The 16,997-nt window shown below is 40.7% G+C and overlaps 1 protein-coding gene across 5 annotated transcripts; it reads right to left on the reverse strand.

The window, feature by feature from the left end:
* Positions 1-3,706: 3,706 nt before the first annotated feature.
* LOC122235937 lies at positions 3,707-7,970 on the reverse strand. 5 transcript variants are annotated; one of them, XR_006214080.1, is made up of 3 exons: positions 7,887-7,970; positions 7,427-7,647; positions 5,904-6,672 (listed from the first exon to the last, which is right to left on the reverse strand). XR_006214080.1 is itself a non-coding variant. In XM_042976558.1 (3 exons), the coding sequence occupies exons 1-3, from the start codon at positions 7,929-7,931 to the stop codon at positions 6,469-6,471; spliced, it is 615 nt and encodes a 204-aa protein (XP_042832492.1). In that variant the 5' UTR covers positions 7,932-7,935; the 3' UTR covers positions 5,904-6,468. The 5 variants fall into 5 exon arrangements, 2 of the variants coding, with proteins under 2 accessions (XP_042832492.1, XP_042832491.1); XM_042976558.1 differs by having other exon boundaries at positions 5,904-6,517; positions 6,595-6,672; positions 7,444-7,935; XR_006214079.1 differs by lacking the exon at positions 5,904-6,672 and adding an exon at positions 3,707-3,783 and having other exon boundaries at positions 7,427-7,935.
* Between the last annotated feature and the right edge of the window lie 9,027 nt (positions 7,971-16,997).

Genomic DNA, 16,997 nt, shown 5'->3' on the forward strand with positions numbered 1-16,997 from the left:
TACTCAAAATAGATAGTCAGTAAATGTTTCTTGGATTGAACAAAATATTTAATTGCTTTTCTTATGACTGACGTATACTTGAAAACATAAATAATTTGAAAAGCAGTACTAATGGTCTATCTTTCCCCTTGAAAAAGGAATACATGCTCTGATTTGTATGAAAATCTTCCTCTTTGCTTTTCATATAACTGCTTTCAAAGCATCTAACCATCAAAAAGAATCTAACCATCAAAAATTGCACTATCACTGATAATTTCAGTATCATCAGATTCTTAATTATCCAGGATAAAGAAAATATGACTTAGAAAACAATTCTGAAAGCTATTATCATCCCAAACATGAAAAGCTACTTGGTTTTTTATTGTCTATTAATTCACCATGAATGTTCACATTGTTTGAAAGTTAAAGCCAACAATAGCCTTGCACTTAAGATACAGGTACTATTAGCTTCCTGAGCCCTTGCACGTTGTTACATCAGAAACAACGTAAGTTTACATTCTTACTTGGGTGAATATGTTCTTTGGCCACTCTTTGACCTGAGAATCCAAGTGAGAAATACCTTGTGGCTTCAAATTTCATATCAGCTCATCACACATAAGTTGCGAGACCCACTATTATTTTATTTACCATTAAAAAGGAAACGTGCTGGGGCGCCTGGGTGGCTCAGTCGGTTGGGCGGCCGACTTCGGCTCAGGTCATGATCTCGCGGTCCGTGAGTTCAAGCCCCGCGTCGGGCTCTGTGCTGACAGCTCAGAGCCTGTATCCTGTTTCAGATTCTGTGTCTCCCTCTCTCTGACCCTCCCCCGTTCATGCTCTGTCTCTCTCTGTCTCAAAAATAAATAAACGTTAAAAAATAAAAATAAAAAAAATAAAAAGGAAACGTGCTTCTGCTATCTCTGTACGACATACCCTGACTTGAAAGAACCTTAACTGTAAACAGGTATGTCTTAGAAGTGATGATACAAAGTGTCCCTTGCTACAGGTTCCTCACGGTCAGAAGCCCAGATCCTTGGACCGTGGAAGGATAAAGCACCAAGCACTCTACCTGTGACTAGCATCCATATAAAATTACCGATGGATTTGTCTTAGGGTTTATATATTTATTTCCATATTCAACAGATAGTCTTCTGTACCTAGTACATGTGTTAGACACCATTCCTGCCCTCAAGGACTTACAGTCTAGAAATATATGACTTTAGGTTAGGCCAGGGGTCAGCTAACCATGGCCCATGTGCCGTATGCAGCAGGCCTGCTTTTGTAAACTTTTGTCACAACACAGCCACACACATTTAGATATCGTCTGCTTCCACACGACAATGGCTGGACAGTTACAACAAGGACCACACATTGCCTGCAAAGCCTGAAATATTTACCAACTGGTCTTTTTCAGAAAGTCTTTGCTGCCCCCTGGTTTAGGCTAAGGGCTTGGAGTTATACCTGGGTCACTTAAAAAACCTTCACTTTGGGGCACCTGAGTGGCTCAGTCAGTTAAACGTCCAACTCTTGATTTCAGCTCGTGTCATGATCTCATGATTCGTGGTACTGAGCCCTGTGTTGGGCTCTGTGCTGACAGCTCAGAGGCTGCTTAGGGTTCTCTCTCTCTGCCTGTACCCTGATCATGCTCTCTTTCTCTCAAAATAAATAAAAATTTAAAAAAAACCCTTCACATTGGAAACAATTATTCCATCAGTTTAAAGTGGCACAGACTTCAAAGTCTAAAAAGGAAAATGAGAAAGGGAATAAACAAAGAGGATATAATCATAATAGAGAATAAACAATAATGACTAAGAACTTTCTGCTCTCTCTTCTTCTTGCTTCTAACATGTAGTCTTCTGAGTTATACCAACATTGGTAAGGAAAGAAAGATCTATTAATCTGACAATGTTGCAGTTTATTAGCAAGTCTGGCACTCAATTTTACAAAGAAAGAGTTGAGCACGTGTAGGTAACATCAGATGTAATGACAATGGACTTGAGCCACTCTCCAATAATCTTTATCAATGGCACCCCTTGATGCCTGCTTTTTGTGCTGTCATTCATTCCATCATAGAACCAGTATTTTCTATGCAATTACTATATGCTAGCCTGTTCTGGTGACTAGGATGTAGCAGTGAACAAAACAAATCCTCTACCTTACAGAGTTTGAATTTTAGTGGGAAGAAACGAAAATAGGTAAAATGATAAATATGTACTATAGTAAGGAATGGCAAAAAGTACCAAGATGAAACTAAGTAGGATAAGGAGATAAAAAGTGATAGTGGGTGGGAAAGATGGAAAAGTTATGTGGTCAGGGAAGGACTCTACCATTTGAGAAAAAACCCAAAGAAAGCAGACAGAAAGCCATTTGGAAAGTTTCTCAGCAGTGGAAAGGATATGTGCAAAAGCCCTGAGGCAGAAGCCTTGGTGACTGGGCTTGAGAAACAACAGCCAGGAGGCCTATGTGCAGGAGCACAAAAGTGAAATGGAACAAGTAAGCAAGAAAAGATGAAGTGAGAGAGGATGGGGGGGGTTCTTGCCGGGCATAACGAGGACTTGAATGTCCTGCAGATTGAGATTAGCAGCCATCAGAGGATCTGGGGCAGAGGACGGCATGATCTGACAACTGAGTGGAGAATAGACTGTTGGGTGGTAGGTGGAAATAGGAAAATGGATAGGAGGCTCTTGTAACAGTTACGGCAAGAAACGAAGGTGGCTTAGATTAGAACAGTATTGGGAAGGGGCGCCTGACTGGTTTAGTCGGGAGAGCCCATGACTCTTGATATCTTGGGGTTCATGTGTTCAAGCCCCACATAGGTTGTAGAATTCACTTAAAAAAAAAAAAAAAAAGAGCAGTATTGACAAAAGTGGTGAGATGCAGTCAGGTCCTGGGTACCTTCCAGAGGTGATGCCTAGAGGATTTGCTGGTGGATTGGATGTGAGGTCTTACAGAAAAAGATTGGCAAGGAAGTTAACTCATTCCTTTTATGAACAACTGACATTTCCTCGAACCTATATAAAATGTGGATACTTGTATCATTAGACAAATTAACTTGGTAATTTGTTCTAAGCAAAACCTGGTAACATAATCTAAACGAAAGAGTGTGTTGTCATACAGATAAAATTTCAAGACAAATTGTTTAGCCTCCTTTTCCAACCAGGGGTCATCCTTACGCCCCTCCTACGAGGAAACAGATTATGAGTCATACTTTACTCATCCATGTGGTCTCATGTCCTTTTTACAGGCAGAAATTTCCTATATCTGCAATAGTATCAAAAGCCAATGATAATTTATATTTTTCATAAAAAAATTACTCCTAAATTTAGCATACTAGAGTTTTACTAAAAACTTTTTACAAAATGGCTTAGAATAGTATACTATTATTTCAGGGAAAAAATGGTTAAATTCTAGAAGTATTTTAAAAGAAACAAGATTGCATTACCTTCAGTTACCTATGGCAGTGCTTGTCAAACCTGAAGGTGCACACAGTCACCTGGAGATCTTACCAGAATGCAGATTCTGATTCGCAGGTCTGGGATGGGTGGGACACTGCATTTCTAACAAGCTGCCAGCTGATACAGATGCTACTGTCCTGGGACCACACTTCAAGGAGCTGAGACCTATAAACTAAGAAACTAGGCTAAGCGTAAATGAACTAAAGATGTCTCTTTTAGAACAAATATAGAAAATAGATAGGAACAATTTATTCAAGAAATATTTATTGAGTGCTTATAAACGATCACAAAGTGTATCAGATGCCGGGGTTCAGAGATGGAAGCCAGTCCCGGGTGTGAGGAATCTTCCAGTCTGAAAGGGAGAAACTAGATAAATAAACAATTACAACAGCCTTGGGTGCAGTGATAGACAGGATCTTTGGGGGCCCAGAGAAAAGGTAGGGCAGGACGGGGTGGGTAATGAGACAGGAGTTTCATCTTGAAATACACATAAGGAAGAGAACACAGAGGGAAAGACATTCCCGATGCAGGGAAGTGCAGGGGCACAGATATAGCCCCTGATAGCTCATAAATCCCTCTGTAATTGCAAATTGTTCGGCGTGACTGGAACACAAGTGCCTGTGGGGGAGGGTGGAAAATGAAGCAGAGGGTGGGCAACGAGGAGGACCAGAAGGCTGGAGGAGCCTGAAGGTGATGAAGGGTTTTCAAAGAGAATCAGGTTTGTATATTGAAGAGACCATGCTAGCCTCTAGCCGCAAGCCTTGGGATGTGGGGAGAAAGGACAGCAGGTGCCATAAGAACCACTGAAACCCAGGCAGCTTCTTTCTAATTCGGGACTTGAAATATACACATTTTAAACCAAACAGTTTATGTGAACCTGATAGCCTGAATACTACACACAGTAAAGGCTATGGAATATAATTAACATATCAGTGATTTGCAAATAGTGTAGTCATCTACCTAGGGCTTGAAGAAAGCTTAATTTCCAAAGACAAAAAATTTTTGACCTAACACAATCAATTTTCCCTGCAAAACTGGGAGGGTAAAATTCAAAATAATCTCTGCCCTAAAAATCACAACTTCCACATGGATAAATAAAATTCAGGGCTAAAAAAAATCAATAAATAAAGGAAAAAATAAAATAAAATAAGTAGCAATAAGAAGAGAAAAAAAAACTCAGGCTGATGTAAAATGCTAGCTTTTTGCCCACCTGATTCATAACACTGTGTAGCCACAATGTGACAATGCAGGTGACCAGGTACCAGCAGGGAGGGCCCCACGGGGCTTTGCTGTTGTGTGAGCACTAGCAACTCCAGTTAAAGCTGGCCAACAATTCAACTAACTGCGCTTTGATGAAACCGTAAACCGTATTAACACGTCACAGTTTGAATTCCTGTGAATGTTCGGTGGGATGCATGTATACGAGGGCAAATCATCCCGATTTCCAAGACTGCAATCTGCCTCCCAAATTGGAAGTGAAAGAGAGACAAATTCGGCCTCTGTTTGCAGAGGGGAGAAGAAAATGAGCCGGCAGGCAAAGGGTCAATATCCCGAGGCAGTGCAATTTGTCTGCAGCAGACAGGAGCAGGCTTGCGAGGGGGAGGCCCAGAGGCTCAATCAGAAACCACTGCGTGGCCCTCTGTCAAAGAGCCTGGCCACCCTGGGCTTTAATCCAACGGGTGAGACTCAGACTGTGGGGAGAAAGTCTAAATAAACATTACACTGATTAAGTAATCAGACACGGGCAAGTCAATAATGAGCAATTTTTAATATTTAATTATTTAATATTAAATGTAATACGGAAAGACCCAAGCACTGCCCCCGACTGTACTGTTTGCCCTTGTGTGGAGGCCACATTAAAATTCCAACTTGCATATTTAGATTCTCTGTAAATAAGGAGAATGATAATAAAAAAAATCACACAACAACAGTTTGCATCAGTCAGACATCTTAACCCCTCCTAATAAATTAATTGTATCGGTTCATTTGACCTGCTCCTCGTAACAATCCGGAATAAGGCAGGCAGGAATTATCTTCCACCCAGTTTTCAGAGAAGAAAACTGAGGTCCAAAGACAAGAAACATGTACCAAGTCACACAATGGTAGTACTTTTTTATTCCCTCTTCGTGGCTCTGTGTGACACTTAGTACTTGAGAAATCACAGGGCAAGTATCTACTCCTTCTACACCAGTTTGTGCTTTCAAAGTATAAACATATTCATATTGCCAAGAATATTGGAAAGTTTCACTTATGTTTTCCCACAGGTGGCAGTTCCTGCTTAGACTGATTGGTTTCCACACTCCTGAAAGCCATTTCCTTTCTGAATCATAGCAGAGTTGGCAATAGTTAAACTGTTTAGAAAGCCACTATTAAAACACAGCCATCTGTGCTGGGAACTAAGGATTGCAGAATTATAAGAGCACAACCTAATGGAGATGGCCAGGACAGTGGGAGCTGAGGATGGCCCAGAACTGGGCCTTATGCACCCGCCATGTCCAACGTACTTGACCTCCTACATCCAGAGGAGGGGCCAAGCTGGACTCTGGCTCACCTGCAGGTATGAGGAAGAAGAGGGAGCCTTGTTCATTCACAGCCATAGGCCACTCTTGCAGCTCCTTTTCATTCTCAGCCCAGTTTTCTCTGAGTTCACAAATACTTCCTCTAGACCTTCTGGAAAGGCCAGTCCAAAACCAGCAGGCTCCCTGAGTCTTCACGCGGAGCAGGATGTTACTTCCTTCCATTGGTCTTCATGGAAACCTCAAGGTCCCAGGACCCCACCCTGCCCATGGTTTCCAGTCTTTGCGGTGGTCAGTTTTCTGTGTCAACTTGGCTCAGCTGTAGCGCCAGTTACTTAACTAAACACCGATCTAGGTGTTGCTGTCAAGGTAGACGTGGGGAACATCTACAATCGGTTGACTCGAAGTAAAGAGATTATCCTTAATAATACGGGTGGGCTTCGTTCACTCCATTGAAAGATCTTAAGAGCCAAAACTAAGGTTCCTGGGCAAAGAAGAAATTCTGCCTCAAGACTGTTGTATCAACTCCTTCCTGAGATCTCTGCCCGACAAATTTCAGGCCCACAGCCCCTACAATTGAAACAATTTCTTAAAATAATTCTTTCCGTGTGTGCACGCGCACATGCGTGTTCATGTTTCCCGCGTACCTCAGTGTTGGGAGGAAAGAGATCCTGCTGTTTCTCCTTGCCGTGTTCAGACCTCTACTCGTACATGCTTTTGTCAAACTATGAAAAGACACGAGGGAGGTATCAGGACGAAACCTCCGTTCCTCTGAGACTCGTCCTCCAGCTCCGCCACAGCCCCCTGGCAGAGGGGTTGGGGGCCACTACTGATGTCTTAGTCGCCCCGTGGCCTTCACAGAGACGGACTCTGGTCCCTAGATCACAGGCCTCTGCATCGACAGCCTCAGCTGAGATCACCTCCACCTGCATGCTTGTCTCTCACCCGTCCCAGTCCCCATGTCAAATGCCTACCCGCCTCCCTTCTTGAGCGTTAGCGCCCGAGCATCTCACACTCAGTGTGTCCACATCCAGTGGACACACTCCTCCCTCTACACTCAGTTCCCTTCACGAGTTCCCAAGTTCAATGTATGGCTCTCCCGCCCAACTAGTCATGCCAGCCCAAACTGAAAAAGCACATATGCCCCTTCTCCCTCATCTCTGTATTTCCGACTCATGACCAAGTCTTCCATAAATATTTCTCAAATGTGCTTTACATCTTCATCGCCCTGCCCCCCCCCCACCTTAGTTTGGTCTACCATTAACTCTCATTTAGACTGTTCCAAACTGTTGCTTTTGCTACAAAGGAGCCAGAATAATCTTTTCAAAATGCAAATCTGCTCATCGTCTCTGATTAAACCCCTTTAATGGGTTTTGTTACAAGGAAAAGCCCCGACCCCCCCCCCCGCCCCCACCACCTCCAGGTCATGCCACACCATGCTTCCCCTCCACTCACTCTGCCCCAGTCCCTTGAACTCACCATGCTGTCCACTCTACCTGAATTTCTCTGTCTTCCTTCTTAGCTTAGGTAACCTCTGTTTATCCTGTAGGTCTGCCAGTTTATGTCCTCTGGGAGGCAGATGCCAAGATAGATTCAGGAGTACAGGAGATTTACCAGGGGGGGACTTCCATGAGGAATAAAGGGAAGGGAAGCAGGCATAAGCTGGAAAAGCCTCTTGAGCAACAAACAAGGGTGTGACCCTGTGGAAGACCAGAAGGAAGGAAAACCCGGGTGAGAGTACCCTCAAACTGCAGTCCGATGTCTGCTCTGAGGAAGCCTTAGCCGGGTCCATGAGGATGAACAGTCCATGGAGGGAGTGGCTTTGGCGTGAACGTTGTGTTGGGTCCCAAAGGTGCAGCAGCTGGAGGCTGTCAGCTGACTGCCCTTCTTCTAGCGGGACAGCCATGTGACATACCTCCAGGACGGCCACAGATCTCACCTTGAACTCTGCACATGTTTCAGCAAAAATACAAAAATGTTTCATGTATTTCAAGTTGATTCCTTAGGGGCGCCTGGGTGGCTCAGTTGGTTAAGCCTCTGACTTCTGCTCTGGTCATAATCTCAGTTCATGAGTTCGAGCCCCACCCACATCAGGCTCTGTGCTGACAGCTCAGAGCCTGGAGCCTGCTTCAGATTCTGTGTCTCCCTATCTGTCTGTACCTCCTCTGCTCATGCTCTGTCTCTCTCTCTCTCTCTCTCTCTCTCTCTCTCTCAAGAATAAACGTTAAAAAATGTTTTTAAATAAATAAAGTTGATTCTGTAGATTATTAGAGATTACCAGAGCAAGATATACCAACATTTTAAAGATTCTTGACTCATCAAAATTGCCAATCACTGAAAAAGACTAAATCACTTTTGCTGTGCCATGTTTAATAAGATATGAAATTGTACCAATATATTTTATAACATTTTGAAGAACAAAATTAAAAGAACGTTGGATGAGGGGAGGCTTTGTAACAGTAAATTGAGAAAAAGAAAATTTTATTACATTCCATTTTCTTTTTAAAGTTTTTTTTGGGGGGCGCCTGGGTGGCTCAGTCAGTTGAGCGTCTGACTTCGGCTCAAGTCATGATCTCACGGTTCGTGTCAGGCCCTGTGCTGACAGCTCAGAGCCTGGAGCCTGCTTCGGATTCTGTGTCTCCCTCTCTCTCGGCCCCTGCTCTGCTGTCTCTCTCTCTTTCTCTCAAAAATAAAGAAATAAACATTAAAAAAATTTAAAAAAATAAAAATTAAAAAAACATAAAGGTTTTTTTTTTTTTTTTTTTTTTTTTTTTTTTTTTTTTTTTGAGTGAGAGAAAAGTGCGTGCAAGCAGGGAAGGGACAGAGAGAGAGGGAGAGAGAGAGAATTCCAAGTAGGCTTTGTACTGTTAGTGTGGAGCCTGACGAGGGGCTCAAACTCATGAACCATGATATGAAACTGAGCTGAAATCAAGAGTCAGATGCTTAACTGACTGAGCCACCCAGGACTCCCTTCATCCCATTTTCTAAATATTCTATAAAATATCAGTTTTATTACAGAAGGGCGAGAGTTATAAATATGTGTGCTTGCTGTTAAACAGAACTCCTCTCTTTTCCGTTCAATTTGCCTTATAAATAACAAACTCCAAACTGGAGATTGAGATGGACTCAGAACACTTTAAAAATTTTTTTTTTAATTTTTAAAAATATTTGTATTTATTTATTTATGAGAGAGAAATAGTATGAGTGGGGGAGGGGCAGAGAGACAGGGAGACACAGAATCTGAAGCAGACTCCAGGCTCTGAGCTGTCAGCACAGAGTCTGACGCAGGGCTTGATCTCACAAACTGTGAGATCTCACAAACTGTGAGATCATGAGCTGAGCCAAAGCTGGACGCTTAACCAACTGAGCCACCCAGGCGCCCCAGAACACTTTTTCTTAAACAATACTTATTTTATGTTTCCTGAAAAGGTGGAGAGGTAAATATAACACAGTTGCTACCCTTGGGGGAGTTCATATCCTAGCCAGAGAAGAAAACATGGAATAACTAACCGTATACCACGACATGATGTACATTAGAATGAAGTGAATAGGAATGAGAGAGGAATTTATTCAGCCAACATGGAGAGATAAAGAGAGAAAGAAGAAACAGAGATTCAAAGAACTGACATACAAACTGGACTTTGAGGAATGAATAGGAGTTCACCAAGCAGAAGACCAATACAGAATCCATGCATGCAAAGGCATGGAGGTATGACACGTGTGGACAATGTTAAAGAGAGTGATTACAGATGAGGTTGTGCAAAGGTAACTAAAGACGGGGTGTATCAGGTTTTGTTCTGGTATACTAAGGAGTTTGCATTCTCCTCTATAAACAATGCAAGTGTTGACAAGTTTTGGGGTTTTTTGTTTGTTTTTAATTGAAATATAGTTGCCATACAATATTCTATTAGTTTCAGGTATATAACAGTGATTCAACAATTATATACTTTACAAAATGTTCATCATAAATGTGTAGTTATCATCTGTCATCATACAAAATTATTACAATAATAAGTCATATGGTACTTGCCTTTCTCTGTCTGACTTATCTCACTTAGCATAATACACTCTAGGTCCATCCAGTTGTCATGAAGGGCAAAATTTCATTGACTTTTTTTGGCTGTGTAATATTCCTTTATGTAGATACACTACATCTTCCTTGTCCATTCATCTGTCTATCACTGGACACTTAGGTTGCTTCCATATATTAGCTATTGTAAAAAGTGTTGAAAGATTTCTGAGTAGGGAAGTGTCATATTCAGAGCTGTGTTTTAGAAAGACCATGCTGGCAGCAAGAAGGATGGATTGGAGATGAGACTAGAGGCAGACAGGCCAGTTGAGCTATTGCAACAGTCTGGGTCAAGCAGCGTCAAGAGGATTGAATCGAATCTCAGAGCAGTAGCAATGTGAAGATGGACAGAATCAAGAAACTTTGGGGGTATAAAGCTGGGTCTTAAGAATTATCAGAAGGTCTAAGTCTGGCCTCTAGATTTAGGGGCTCAGTCTTTCAGTGGAGTACACACAGCCAATGGCCCTGAAAACAAGACCTTTAAGAAGAATCACGTTTCAGAGATACCATGAGTGCATTTTACAGCTTGTCATCTGCTAATTCAAATTTGAAGGCCTTCAGAGTTAATGCAATCTTCCTGATTGACACCAATATAGTCTCAAATCTTACAATGGTTCATTGAGCATTGGGTTCATAGCATGAAATCTTTTCAGTAACTTGGAATAAGATTCTTGCCATTTTCATAAACAGCTGAGGTATGTTATAATAGGAAGAGTGAGAAGTGGACATGATCGGTGCCAAAAGTGGACCATCTGGCTCTCAAACCAGACAAAGTGATTCCTCATACTCCTTTTTTGTTCAGAAGATGTCAGTTCCTTCTCATTTACGTATACAATTGGGATTCAGCCACTTCACTGTTTACAAAAAGAACAAAATTAATCAACTTATTCCAAAAAAGGAAACTCAGAATGAAATTATGATCTAGAAATTATAGTCCAAAATCATGTGTGATTGCAGAGCTAAGTTAAATAGGACCGATGGTCACTACATTAAGCAGATTATACGGATGGTGGCGACACCGTTCAAGAGATGGCTTTTTAGAAGCTCAACAAAAATGGAAGAATCCAACTAAAGTTTTAATGCATTGCCCACCCTTGGTTTTGAGGAGCTTTTAATGGGTAACTGAAAGACAAGTGCCGTTTTACCCCACATTCATGTGTGTGATTGCCTGATAGGCACTTCTACTTTGGATGTCTCACTGACCTCCCAAAGCTGACACGTAGTCATCTTGCTCCTGGGGTCAGCTCTTTCTCCCATGACCCCACGACTATTGACAGCTCACCACTGGCAGCCCTCATCCATCTTTGCTTTTTTCCTTCCCCACCACACACACAGGTAGGTTACCCCGCTACCCCATTAATTCTTCCTTTTCTGTGGCTCTTCTTTTGTCTTCTTACTGTCACCTCCAGGTTTTAGTTCTCAGTTCTTCTCTCCTGGAACAGAGTCCTCTAACAAGCTTTAATCTTCGCATCTCATATTCCTGCCCGTCCAGTATACGATCCCCAAATTAACCTTTCTAAAGCAGAGTGTCGGAATGTTCAAAAATGGTTAAATGGTTTCACCTTTTCTACCAAATAAAGTCCATACTCTCCAGTCTGATACTCTCAGGTCCTGCAAATCTAGCTCCAAAGTCTCCCTCGCCTTAAACGTGAACCCAAAGTGCACAACAAGTAGTTGTTATATACCTCACAATCTTTTCTGAATCCATGATCCTGTTAAACTATTACTTTGCTGAAAATATCTCTGCCCTCTCCACCCATAAAATCTGTGAACTACTTCCATAATGTAATGTTGGCTGAGCAAACAAACAAATAAGAATACATCAGTACATTGATATAATCATGCTCATTCGTGTCTCTCTCTCTCTCTCTCTCTGTCTTTCTCTTTCTCTCTCTCTCCATTTATTTACCCATCAACCTATCTAGAAAAAGGAAATTAGGTTTTAAAAGATATACACCAAGTTGTTAAAAGGAGATTTCTCTTGGTGGTACAGTTCTGGTTGGGTTTTTTTCTTTTTATTATTAAATTATGTCCATTTTTTTCTGCAAAGAACATGTACTATTTTTATAAGAAAAATAATTGACCCTGTAGTGGGTTCTGTGCTGACAGCTCAGAGCCTGGAGTCTGCTTTGGATTCTGTGTCTCCCTCTTTCTGCCCCTTCCCGTTTGCTCACTCTCAAAAATAAATAAACATTAAAAAATATTTTTTAATTAAAAAAAAAAGCCTGTCTATACTTCAAGCCTCTCCTCACACCTAACCTCTTTACTAAACTTTCCTTCATGATTAAAGGTGTGTATATGGGGCACCTGGGTGGTTCAGTCGGTTAAGTGTCCAACTTTGGCTCAGGTCATGATCTCACGGTGGGTTTGAGCCCTGGATTGGGTTCTGTCCTGTCAGCTCGGAGCCTGGAGCCTGCTTCGAATTCTGTGTCTCCCCCTCTCTCTCTGCCCCTCCCCTGCTTGCACTCTGTCTCTCAAAAATAAATAAAATGTTAAAAAAAAAAAGATGCGTATAAACCTCCCTTGCTTCAACTTCCTAAATATATTTGCACATACACACATACACCCACTCCCACCCACTCCTACACACAGAGTCATATGGTTAAGAAAGAGCATAAGCTTTGAAATCAGAAAAAAAAATACAAAATCACTTTTTTAAAAGATGTTATTTATTTTTTAAATTTACATCCAAGTTAGCATACAGTACAACAATGATTTCAGGAGTAGATTCCTTAATGCTCCTTACCCACTTAGCCCATCCCCCCTCCCACAACCCCTCCAGTAACCCTCTGTTCTCCATATTTAAGAGTCTCTTGTGTTTTGTCCCCCTCCCTGTTTTTATATTATTTTTGCTTCCTTTCCCTTATGTTCATCTCTTTTGTCTCTTAAAGTCCTCATATGAATGAAGTCATATGATATTTGTCTTTCTATGACTAATTTCACTTAGCATAATACCCTCCAGTTCCATCCATGTAGTTGCAAAGGGCAAGATTTCATTCTTTCTGATGGCCGAGTAATACTCCATTGTATATATATACCACATTTTCTTTATCCATTCATCCATCGATGGAAATCTGGGCTCTTTCCATACTTTGGCTATTGTTTATAGTGCTGTTGTAAGCATTAGGGTGCATGTGTCCCTTCAAAACAGCATACCTGTATCCTTTGGATAAATACCTAGTAATAAAATTGCTGGGTTGTGGGGTTAGCTCCATTTTTAATTTTTTGAGGAACCTCCATACTGTTTTCCACAGTGGCTGCACCAGTTTGCATTCTCACCAGCAGTAAAAGAGATCCTCTTTCTCCGCATCCTCGTCAACATCTGTTGTTGCCTGAGTTGTTAATGTTAGCCATTCTGACAGATGTGAGGTGGTATCTCAATGTGTTTTTGATTTGTATTTCCTTGATGATGAGTGATGTTAAGCATTTTTTCATGTATTGGTTGGCCATCTGGATATCTTCTTTGGAGAAGTGTCTATTCATGTCTTTTGCCTATTTCTTCACTGGATTATTTGGTTTTGGATGTTGAATTTGATAAGTTCTTTATAGATTTTGGATACTAACCCTTTATCTGATATGTCATTTGGAAATATCTTCTCCCATTCCATTGTTTGCCTTTTAATTTTTCTTAGTATTTCCTTCACTGTGCAGAAAGTTTTTATTTTGATGAGGTCCCAATGGTTCATTTTTGCTTTTGTTTCCCTTGCCTCCAGAGATGTGTTGAGTAAGAAGTTGCTGCGGGCAAGGTCAAAGAGGTTTTTGCCTGCTTTCTCCTTGAGGATTTTGATGACTTTCTGTCTTACATTTAGGTCTTTCATCCATTTTGAGTTTATTTTTGTGTATGGTGTGAGAAAGTGGTCCAGGTTCATTCTTCTGCACGTTGCTGTCCAGTTTTCCCAGCACCACTTGCCGAAGAGACTGTCTTTATTCCAGTGGATATTCTTTCCTGCTTTGTCAAAGATTAGTTGGTCATACGTTTGTGGGTCCATTTCTGGGTTCTCTGTTCTGTTCCATTGATCTGAGTGTCTGTTTTTGTGCCAATACCATACTGTCTTGATGATTACAGCATTGTAATACAGCTTGAAGTCTGGGATTGTGATGCCTCCTGCTTTGGTTTTCTTTTTCAAGATTTCTTTGACTATTTAGGGTCTTTTCTGGTTCCATACAAATTTTAGGATTGTTTTTTCTAGCTCTGTGAAGAATGCTGGTGTTATTTTGATAGGGATTGAAATGAATATGTAGATTGCTTTGGGTAGTATTGACATTTTAACAATATTTGTTCTTCCTATCCAGGAGCATGGAATCTTTTTCCATTTTTTTGTGTCTTCTTCAGTTTCTTTCATAAGCTTTCTATGGTTTTCAGTGTATAGATTTTTCACCTCTTTGGTTAGATTTATTCCTAAGTATTTCATGGGTTTTGGTGCAATCGTAAATGGGATCAATTCCTCGATTTCTCTTTCTGTCACTTCATTGTTGGTGTATAGGAATACAACCGATTTCTGTGCGCATCCTGCAACTTTGCTGAATTCATGGATCAGTTTTAGCAGCTTTTTGGTGGAATCTTTTAGGTTTTACATATAGAGTATCGTGTCATCTGTGAAGAGTGAAAGTTTGACCTCCTCCTGGACAATTTGGATGTCTTTTATTTCTTTGTGTTGTCTGGTTGCTGAGGGTAAGACTTCCAATACTATGTTGAATAACAGTGGCGAGAGTGGACATCCCTGTCTTGTTCCTGACCTTAGGGGGAAAGCTCTGTTTGTCCCCATTGAGGATGATATTAGCGTTGGGTGGTTCATATATGGCTTTTATGAACTTGAGGTATGATCCTTCTATCCTTACTTTCTTAAGTGTTTTTATCAAGAAAGGATGTTGTATTTTGTCAAATGCTTTCTCAATGCAAAAATCACTTTTGGCTGTCACTTCTTTTTTTAAGTTTATTTATTTTTAGAAAGAAAGAGAGCAAACACAAGCAGGGGAGGGGTAGACAGAGAGACAGAATCCCAAGCAGGCTCTGCACTGATAGTGCAGAGCCTGATGCAGGGATTCACCTCACAAACCATGGAATCATGACCTGAGCCAAAAATCAAGAGTCAGATGCTTAACCGACTAAGCCACCAAGCATCCCTTGACTGTCACTTTTGATCCATCCTTAACTGTCCCTACCAGTCCACACCTTGCCAGTTGGGGCCACTGTGATGCAACCCATAGTCGGTCTCAGCCTGGTTGATTTCACCATCACCATGTGCAACACACTGTTAGCACACTGTTTTTTAATTTGACAACAGTATACTTTTTAAGTGGATAATTATTGATCAAAAAGAAAATTTAAGAACAAATTGTATACAATTCCCGTAAATAATAGTACTCTTCCCCGGTACCTCTGTCTTTAAAAAAGAAAAGAAAGCTTACAACAACAAGAAGAACACACATTTCCCTTAGTGAGTTTCCCCTAGCAGTCCTACTTGACCCCTCACTTGCCTTGACTTACCTAACAGTAAATAATTCCCTTCTGGCTTTCCCCCTATTCATGGTTTAGTGTTCAAAGCTACCACTATTTTGAGTATCCCCATTGTCTTCAATCAGTGATAGGTTTCAGTTGTCAGCATCCCATGTTTGTTTGGGGGGGGGGGCAACTAAAAGGAATATTTCTTCAACTTTTTCTTAAATATTTTAGTAGGTGGAACCACTCTTCATTACCACAGCTCCCCGGTCAACTCTTGAATCTTTGTTGTTCTATCCATAAGAAGAACCCCTGGATAGTGGTGCCTGACCCCCTTGCTTCATCCAGCATCAGCCTTAGCTTTTTCATGAGAAATCAGCTCTCTCGCATATGTGTTCAAAAATATCCCATATTTGCCATTATTTTCATAGAAAGTTAACTTCTGAAAGCCAGACTCTTTTTATTAGTATTTAAAAAGCTAGCTCCAAAATGCATTTAGCTGAAACCAAAGGCACACTTCAATTTATTTAGCACAATTTCTTATGAATGTACTTGGAGAGAAGGTCAGTAAAACAGGACTGGGAGAATTTCCCTTGTATCCATTATGCTTCCCTTTGCCCCACACAAGTCAAGAAATCTCAAGTATTAGGACAGAATGTTCAGCATTTCAATAATTAACTGAACATAACCTGGAAATGAAAAAGGGAGAAAAAATAAAACAACTCTCTCAAAAACAGAAATAGTGCACGTAGGCCCCTCACCACAGATTCCCAGCTAAACTGTGGTTAAGCTGCACACATTTGACTGGAATAAAAAAAGTGAGACCACATACTGAAGCATTTTCTATTAATTACACTATTTAAAGTGCACGCATATTTTATTTCTTTTTTCTATATTAAAACCTCACTTTTTTTGCTTCCTGATAAGGATGACTTGGTAATATGTAGCTTAAGTATCAAATTGCCAGTTGTTTTTGTCTTGTTCCATTCTTTTCTTCAAGATCATGTCTTTTCCATCAATTTGAAAATTATAGCAATAACTTCATAGCTGATAGATTATAGGTTCTTTACGTTTTTTAAATTTAGTTTAAGAAGAGAAGACCAAGATGTATCTAAATTATAAGGATAATCAAAATTTTTATTTCTTCAGCCTGGGAAAAACCCTACGGTGGTATAGTGGGAATAGTGAAGGCTGGGACCCATGTCCTTAAGGTTCCTTGGGTTAAAGTCTGTGACAGAACAAATCTCTTCTTAAAATTCTCCTAATGATAAACTCAGCTTTTGGTCATTATTTAAAAGTCTCATGAGGGATACAAAAAAAAAATGAATTTCTAAATCCAAGATGGAAATTAAGTGGGTATAATTTTATGAAGAATTTGGGATAGCTCTACAAAGAGAAGAACACATCAGGGAGTTTTAGAATGTTTTGTTCCTGTGACTATTTCATTATGTTAAACAATTCATGAAAACTGTAAGAAATGGCAGTGAGACTATTGATTTTTCTCACTCGATTTATCTTGAGTTGGCTTTGACTGAGCATAA

Source organism: Panthera tigris, chromosome F3 (genome assembly GCF_018350195.1).
Source record: "Panthera tigris isolate Pti1 chromosome F3, P.tigris_Pti1_mat1.1, whole genome shotgun sequence".
Lineage (NCBI taxonomy): Eukaryota > Metazoa > Chordata > Mammalia > Carnivora > Felidae > Panthera > Panthera tigris.